This window comes from Cucumis melo, chromosome 6 (assembly GCF_025177605.1).
Source record: "Cucumis melo cultivar AY chromosome 6, USDA_Cmelo_AY_1.0, whole genome shotgun sequence".
In the NCBI taxonomy this organism is placed as follows: domain Eukaryota; kingdom Viridiplantae; phylum Streptophyta; class Magnoliopsida; order Cucurbitales; family Cucurbitaceae; genus Cucumis; species Cucumis melo.
In genome coordinates this window covers 25156550-25165590 of record NC_066862.1, presented here as the reverse complement: position 1 = coordinate 25165590, position 9041 = coordinate 25156550, and the positions used below count along the sequence as shown (strand labels likewise).

At 35.0% G+C, this 9041-nt stretch overlaps 1 protein-coding gene across 1 annotated transcript; it reads right to left on the bottom strand.

The window, feature by feature from the left end:
- Positions 1–7703: 7703 nt before the first annotated feature.
- LOC103491702 (non-specific lipid transfer protein GPI-anchored 30) lies at positions 7704–8718 on the bottom strand. Its single transcript, XM_008451759.3, has 2 exons — positions 8281–8718; positions 7704–8046 (listed from the first exon to the last, which is right to left on the bottom strand). Exons 1-2 carry the CDS (start codon positions 8639–8641, stop codon positions 7961–7963), a joined length of 447 nt encoding a protein of 148 aa, XP_008449981.1. The 5' UTR covers positions 8642–8718; the 3' UTR covers positions 7704–7960.
- Positions 8719–9041: the final 323 nt, after the last annotated feature.

Here is a 9041-nt window from a genome sequence, read left to right as displayed (position 1 = left end):
TAGTATTATTTTATTCTCTCAAGCATTCCCACATTGATTATTTTAGAATGTGAAGGCTCCTTCATATACCCATTGATCAACTTAGGGCACCTAAGTTTTGGAATGAGGGAGGAGATAGGCAAATAAGGATATGCCTATATCTCCACACATGCGCTGCCGCCGTTGGTTGGGTGTTGCAATATTTTTACTAAAATTTCTTTTAATTTTCTAAAATGTTTTTTTAGAATTGTGAAATGTTTTACCCTTAAGAATTTAATTGTGATTAACGTTTATGAATTAATTTTCTAAAACGTTTACCGTTTCAACGTCATTAATCCCACAATTTTCTCCTTAATAAATTCTTTACGTTTTGTGACCGTTGAGTCATCCCTTTCTATATCTATTTAAATAACTCGTTCCTCTTTTATTCGAGATACACAACAAACAAGTTCATTCTTCTCTCCTGTCTCTCTTCTGTCTTCTGTTTCTCTTTTGTGATTCTGAGTTATTCCGAGCAATCTTATGCCTGTCAATTTTGAGTGTTTTATTGATTACCCATTGGTTTTCATGTAAAATCAACTGAAGAAATAAGGTTGTTTTTATTGTGGGGACGACGAGGCGATAATCTGTTTGCACAATCCAGAGCATAGCCACGAAACGTCTTAAAGAGAGCGTGTTCCGCGACTCAGCCATATACTAACCTCGTTTCTGGTTTGCAGATTTTTAGTTCCTAACCGATCCATCTTACCACTGTTGTTCTGTATTTTTTCGTACCTGTTTGCCAAATCTGAACGAGTCGTGTGTTTGAAGACCAAAGTGCAACAACACTAATGGAAGACTGACAACATAAACTACTATTTTTATATTATGTATATCGTGATATACTCTTCTCATTTTTTCTTCTTCCTCTCTTCTTCTTCACCTTCTGCAACCTAAGGCGGACAGAAGAGGAAAATTTGAAAAGACACATAAGTTTTTCCTTCAAACATAAAATATTTAGAAAATCTATTAAGAAAACCAAACTATAGGAACAAATAGACAAAAAGAAGTAAACTACATGAATGAAAAAGTAAAGCCTTAAAAAATAGAAGGATAGGAAGGAAATATTAATTTAAAAAAGAAGAAATAAAAAAGCATAAATTCTTAAATATAGATTGAAACTTAAAATATACAGTGGAATAATCCCAATGAACTGAAAAAAAGAAAAGAAAAGAAAAGAAAAAAAGAGTAGCTCCTTTTGTTTTCCTTTTTACTCATCTCTTCTGTTGATTATTTTTTTCAAAAAATCTAAATCTTTGTATGTTTGATTATTAATATATATGTGTACAAATGAAGTTAAAAGGAAAAATTATGATTTTGCTGCTTAAGGATGCAATTTGAGGGTTAAGATGAGAGTTATTGTTCAGATCATTTTAGTTAAATAGTAATTGGAGAGAAAATAAAAACTAAAGTAAAATGAGTTTCTACACAATCTTTCAACTGCACATCAATGAAATTTATTTGGTTACAAGCATATATCTGCTTAAACTATTCACAAAACATGCAATGTTTGGCTTATTGATTCATGAGAAAACTAAATGCCAGTCTCGTTCAATTAATCGAGTCTTTCCCTACCATTTAGTTCTTTGTGGATAATGTGAATCTTTGACTTTTCTATGCTAAGTGATATGCTCTAAAATCAAACTCAATCTAGAGGCTTTCATCTTTTTTAGTGGATTTAGAATGAGTCTAAGTAAGACTACTTAGTTCAGGTAGCAAGGTCATTGTGATTTTAGGAGAAGCCTATGAAGTTTTTTTCTTTCCGTAGAAAGAAAAGAAGTAGGCAAATAGTAGGATTGACAAAAAAGACTCATAAATTGAGGAAGCTATCCCAACTAGACAGACAAGAAAGAGATAGAGTCAAAGGTCCCATAAAAGGAGTTGATGATTGCAGGGTCTCTTGTGGCCGAGGTAAAGATTGTGGCTGTCGTTGTGCATCGCTGTTATTTGAGAATATTTATGCCGTGAAATTGGTTCTTCTACATTACTTTTCAGCTTCTAATTTGGGCCAAAAGGAGTAAATACAGAACTCAAATCAAAATAGCAAAATGATTTCAAAAGATGCTTTACATAATGCCATTGAGTCAACAAAAATTCATTGCCCTATTTAATCAATTTAACCCCTAAAATGACATTAGTAGCACCTAAACCTTTCATGTCAAAACTATTTTGTTATTTTCTAGAGTAAAAATAAATATTGCAATGGAAAATTGAAGACAAATTTATTTCGATTACATTCAAAGAAAAATACAGTATTTAAAGTCTTAAAAATAACTACCCACTAACATCATGACCCTAAACTTTTTCCACTAACATCATGACCCTAAACTTTCTCCACTAATCAACATGACCCTAGACTTTCTCCATGATTACAAATCATGAATGACTAATTCCTAAGAAATAGGAACAAACTTGGACTAAATTAACTTAACAAAGATAAACACACATGAGCATGTTTCAATCCTAAAGCACTTTCTTAACACTCCTCCTTGCTTTAGGAGTTGCAAACACCAAGTTTTGACCTTAGAAACTCGAACTTGCAAGTAGGCAACGGTTTAGTTAATATGTCTGCAACTTGATCTTCTGTTTTGCAGTAGACAAGAATCACCTCTCCACTTTTCTGCACTTCCCTTAAAAAAAATAACTTGATGTTAAAATGTTTAGTCTTCTTATAAAACACAGGATTATGAGAAATAGCAATAGCCGCTTTGTTATCAACAAGAATCTCCGTGCTTTTCTTCTGCTCCAGATCAAGGTCAAGTAAAATTTTCCTCAGCCATAAAGCTTGATTGGCAGTAGCTGTTGCAGCAATAAATTCTGCTTCAGCAGTGGACTGGGCTACAATCTCTTGCTTTTTCGAGCTCCAAGAGAAAACACCAGAGCTAAGAGTAAAACAGTAACCTAAAGTGCTTCTCATATCATCAATGGAACCTCCCCAATCACTATCAGAAAAACCAATCAGTTTGAACTCCTTGCCCCTAGTGAACTTAACACCAAAATCACTTGTGCCTTTGACATATCGTATCACTCTTTTTGCTGCCTTAAGATGTAATTCACTTGCACAATGCATGAAACGAGACAAAATACTCACAGCATTCAAAATATCAGGTCTTGTTGCTGTGAGATACATCAGGCAACCAATTAAACTCCTAAAATATCCTTCATCAACTTTGTCAGCACCATCTTCTTTGCACAACTTCTCTTTTTGATTCATTGGAGTGCTTACAGCCTTACACTCATCCATCTTAAACTTCTTTAGTATTTCCTTTGCATATTTTTTCTGGCAAATGAAAACTTCACCTTGCCCTTGCTTGATCTCTATGCCAAGAAAGTAGGACATGAGCCCGAGATCTGTCATTTCAAACATCTTCATCATCTCCCATTTGAAATTTTGAATATGATCTGCATTGTTTCCTGTAACCAGTAGGTCATCAACATACAGTGAAACAATAAGAATGTTAGTACCATTGTGCTTAACATATAAGGTTGATTCTGATAGACTTTTCAAAAATCCCAAGCTCAGTAAATGTTCATCAATTTTGCTATACCAAGCTCTTGGAGCTTGTTTTAAACCATAAAGAGCCTTCTTGAGAAGATAGACTTTATTTCTTTCACCTTGCTTCTCACATCCTTCGGGCTGCTCAACATAAATTTCTTCTTGTAAGACACCATTCAAAAAAGCTGATTTGACATCCAACTGATACAATTTCCACCCCTTTTGTGCAGCTATTGCAAATAGTAACCTGATTGTGTCCATTCTAGCAACAGGAGCAAAAGTATCAGAGTAATCAACACCAAAGATTTGAGCATACCCTTTAACCACAAGCCTGGCTTTGTGCTTGTTAATCGAGCCATCAGCATTAAGCTTGGTTCTAAACACCCATTTAACTCCAATTACCTTCCTATCTTGAGGTCTGTCAACAAGGATCCAAGTTTTGTTCTTCTCTATCATTGACAACTCCTCCTCCATTGCAGCTATCCACCTTTGATCTTTCTTTGCTTCTGCATAGTTTGCAGGTTCACACACAGCAACATTGCACCTTTCATAAATATCAGAAAGCAACCTTGTTCCTCTCACGGAAGCATCATCTACTATTTCATTCTGCCTGTCATCTTCCTCTTCAATGCTTGAATCAAAAAACTTGAATTTCATCTTTTCCAAGGTCTGACCTTTCTTCTCTGCATCATCAAAGTTCCACTCTTCATCTTCCTCGAAGTGAACATCCCTGCTCACGACAATCTTTCCAGTTTGTGGTTGGAAAATTTTATAGGCTTTGCTGATAGAACTATAGCCTATAAAGACACCCGGTGAAGCTCTCCTATCAAGTTTGTCACGCTTGCTCTGTGGAACATGAGTGAAACACAAACAACCAAATACTTTGAGAAATTTCAATGATGGTTTGTACCCATACCATGCCTCAAATGGTGTCTTTTCCTTCAATGCTTTTGTGGGAAGCCTATTTTGAAGAAATACAGCTGTATTTGCTGCCTCTGCCCAAAACTTCTTTGGCAAACTCTTTTCATGCAGCATGCATCTTGTCATCTCCATGATGTATCTATTTCTCCTCTCACTAACTCCATTTTGTTGAGGAGTGTAAGGAGCTGTAAGTTGATGTTTTATGCCTGAATCTTCACAAAACTTGTCAAATTCTGCCGAAACATACTCCTTCCCATTGTCAGACCTTACCATTTGAATTTTGCAACCACTTTCATTTTCAACTCTTGCCTTGAACTTCCAAAAGACATGAGCAACCTCTGATTTAAACTTCAAGAAAAAAATCCAGCACATTCTGGTGAAGTCATCAATAAAAGCAATATAATAGAGACTACCTTTTAAAGAAGGTGTTCTCTGAGGACCTGCAACATCTGTGTGAATGAGCTGCAATTTTTTAGTGGCTCTCCAAGATGACTTGGGAAATGACTTCCTATTTTGCTTTCCAAAATGACACGCTTTGCAGCTTGAGATTTCTTCACTAAGCTTGGGAAAATCAAGTGCCAACTCCGTTAGTTGTAGCAGCCCTTGATGATGATAGTGACCGACTCTTTTGTGCCAAAGCTGTGTTTCATCTTCTTTGAGAGCAAAAACAGATTGCTTCTCCTCTAAAGGATTAAGTGAAAAACTTTTTCCTTTCATTTTTACTTTGAAAATATCTTGATTTGCTGCATCCTTAATCAAGCAATATTCATTTTCAAAAGTAACTTTAAAACCTTTTTCAATAAGTTGACCCACACTCAACAAATTTTGGTTAATGTCAGGTACAAAAAGAACATCTTGTATATGCTTTGTACCTTTACAACTGGCAATCGCAATAGTCCCCTTTCCTTTGACTGAGATGTAGTCTCCATTGCCAATTCTGACTTTGGTGATATTTGTTGGCTTCAGATCTTTAAACAACTCCTTGTCATGAGTCATATGGTTGGTACATCCACTGTCAATCAGCCAGCTTTCATTTGACTCACCACCCACGAAGCATGTTGCCACAAACAATTGATCCTCCTCCTCCTCCTCCTGATAAGCAATTTTGGCCTCTACACCTTGTTGTTGATTATTGTTCCTGCAAATTACAGCTTCATGCCCCATTTGGTTACATTTGGTGCACTTGGCGTTTGGTCTCCTCCAGCATTTAAAAGGAGGATGACCCTGTTTATTGCAATGTGAACAGGGAGGATAGGATCCCTTCTTGACTCCTGCTTTGTTGTAAGTTGAAGATTCTCTAGTAGAAATTTGATTCTTCTTGAAAAACTTCTTCTTCTTATTGTTCCTAACGTTCTCATGATGCTTCGCTGGCAAGGCTCCTTCAACAGCACCTTCTTGCCTCATGGCTCTTCTTTGTTCCTGCGCTTGCAAAGCATTGAGTATCTCTGCAAGAGTGATTTGAGTCAAATCTTTGGTATTTTCTAAGGCAGAAATAGATGCCTCAAATTTTTCAGGCACTGATACAAGAATTTTTTCTACAATTCTTGAGTCCTTGAACACAGAACCAAGTAATCTGATTTGGTTTGCAATGTCCAATAACCTAACAGAATACTCTTTAATTGATTCTGTTTCCTTCATCTTCTGCAACTCGAATTCTCGAATCAAGTTTAGCACACGCATTCCTTTGATTCTTTCATCTCCCTCATATTCTGACTTGAGATAATTCCATATCTCATATGCTGATCTCAGAGTCATAATTCTAGTGAAGATAGTAGATGAGACTGCAGCAAACAGACATGCCTTTGCCTTGGATTTCTTTGTCTTCTTCTCCTTTTGCGCTTTGATTTGTGCCATGGTAGGATTGTCTGGAAGAGCAGGAATTTCATAATCCTCTTCCACTGCTTCCCAAATATCCAAAGCTTCCATATAAGCTTCCATACGAACTGCCCAAACTTGGTAGTTGTCTCCATCAAATATCAATGGAGAAATTGAAGTGAAACTAGAACTTGTTATGGCGTCCATGACACAACAACTCACACTCACAGATCCCTTAAGAAGAGAGCTCTGATACCAATTGTTATTTTCTAGAGTAAAAATAAATATTGCAATGGAAAATTGAAGACAAATTTATTTCGATTACATTCAAAGAAAAATACAGTATTTAAAGTCTTAAAAATAACTACCCACTAACATCATGACCCTAAACTTTTTCACTAACATCATGACCCTAAACTTTCTCCACTAATCAACATGACCCTAGACTTTCTCCATGATTACAAATCATGAATGACTAATTCCTAAGAAATAGGAACAAACTTGGACTAAATTAACTTAACAAAGATAAACACACATGAGCATGTTTCAATCCTAAAGCACTTTCTTAACATATTTGATAAAAAATTGTTTAGTTTCATTAATAATTTTCATGTTAATGCCAAAGATAAAGATGTTATCAACAACAAGCATAAAATATAACACATGCATTTTCTACCATTTCAGAGTATACATGTTTATCAAAGTCATTAATTACAAAATCATAAGAAATTATGACACTATCAAAATTTTCATGTCATTCTTCAGGGTTTTACTTTAAACCGCAGAGAGACTTAACCAATTTACACATTTTATTTTTCTAATTTGACTTTATAAAGCCCTTACGTCGTTTCACGTAGATCTCTTAATCGTTTCTAACTTCAAAAGTCTAATGGTGGTCATTCTAGCAACCCAAGAGTAGGTATCAAAAAAGCCTAACACCTCCCTTCTCACTAAACCCGTTTTGTAACTAATCAACTTTGAATTTATCTATGGAGCCATTGATTTTAAGTTTTTTTTCCCTAAAAATATATTTGCAGCCAGTAGCTTTGCAGCTACTTGAAAGTTCAGTCAAAACCCGAGTGTTATTAGACAAAATCAATTCGATCCATTTCACTATTCCATTGCTTCTTAATATGTTTGGGGGGTCATTTTCTGCTAAATGTATATAAAGTTCATCCTAAAACTTTTATTGATTTTATTTCTTTTATTATTCCTTGGCTCTAATTGTTCTAAATAAGGAGATACTTCTTTATTGAGACAGTAACTTCTAAAAGCGTTGATGTTCGTTTGAACTCTCAACAGTCTTTCATTATGCGTTAGGAGATACTCTCTTGATGGACATCAACCAACCGTACCCTCGAAGAGACTAATGACATCGAGAGATCCTCTTTTGATGCAATTTTAATTATTTTTCGACGATTTTACATGTTGGAAAAGGGCTTATGTCTTGTAGTGATAGAAGAATTTACCCTCTTTTCATTTCTCTTTTATTTTCAAAAATTTTGCACTATGAGGATTTTCATGGGATGGAAGGCATATGTATTTACACAAATATTAAATACTAATAGACATTATTAGAATCTTGAACCTAGAATGATACCAAAAGATAAAATTTACTTTTTCAGCCTTTAAAACAAAAGGAGATAATATACTAATAATGAAAAATGGTAAGAGAGACACATAATGGATAAATAGGTACAAACAGAGAACCTAAAAGTGAAGAATTGAAGACATGATAAGCTTTGTGGAAATCGCAAGTGTAATTACTTGAAGAGTCAAAGATATGGAAACCAAGCCTGCAAATTCAAATCAAGAATTTAATCAAAATAGAATCCGGACAAATCCAACGGATTAATTTGAAGCCAAAAATAATAAAGAAGATCAGAAAAATTTTATGTGTCTACCCTAAGCTTATCAAATATTGTATCAATTTAATCAATATGGAGAATGTTGCAATTTTGGCCCATTAACAAATTCTCACTCTAAATTATACTCTTAAAATAAGTTATTTGTTGCAATCAATTATTTACCAGAAGTATTATTGGCAGCAAGGCAAGAGAGAGGATTAACATGTTCTCCACAACGAGCAGGTAAGAGTTGGGCCTCATTGATATCTATCCCTGCCGCCTCCGCTCGATTGCTTCCTTCTCTGCTAATTAAACCGCAAAGGCATTCCGGATTTGAATTGATGATGGATCTCAGTGGACTACAGCAACTCTCCGGGGGATCTCTGGTTCCGTTTACGTAATTTAAGCATGGAACTAGTGTATTCACACATGATGTCTTTTCATTTTGAGCCATTGTTCCAATGCTTCCGCCGCAACCTAATAATACCATTACTACTGCTGCTGCTGCTACTATTTTCTTCATTGTTGCTCTTCTAATTTCCATTCAAATTTGATGATCTGCTTTGTTCTCTCTGTGTTTGTTTATGAATTCATTTACAATATATATACACATATGTATGGAAGAATGATGTTAAAGAAAGAGATAGGGTGTAGGGGTGGGTGATCCAACTTAATTATTTTGAATAGTATGAGGGATATTATTGTTGTTGTTTTTGACTTTTGAGATTGTTGATGACTCTGATCTCATGGTTGTTAGATTGGATTGGTGAAGCTACCCCCTTCTTAGTTCTTACTTTCTTCTTCTTCTTCTTCTTCATTTCTCCTATTTTTCAACCTACGCCTTCTTTTCTTTTTTCTTTTTATATAATAATTTTCTCTTTTGTAGCCGAAGAAGATGCAAATGGAAGCATAAAATAACCATTTTTCTTCGGACTTTTTGTTCT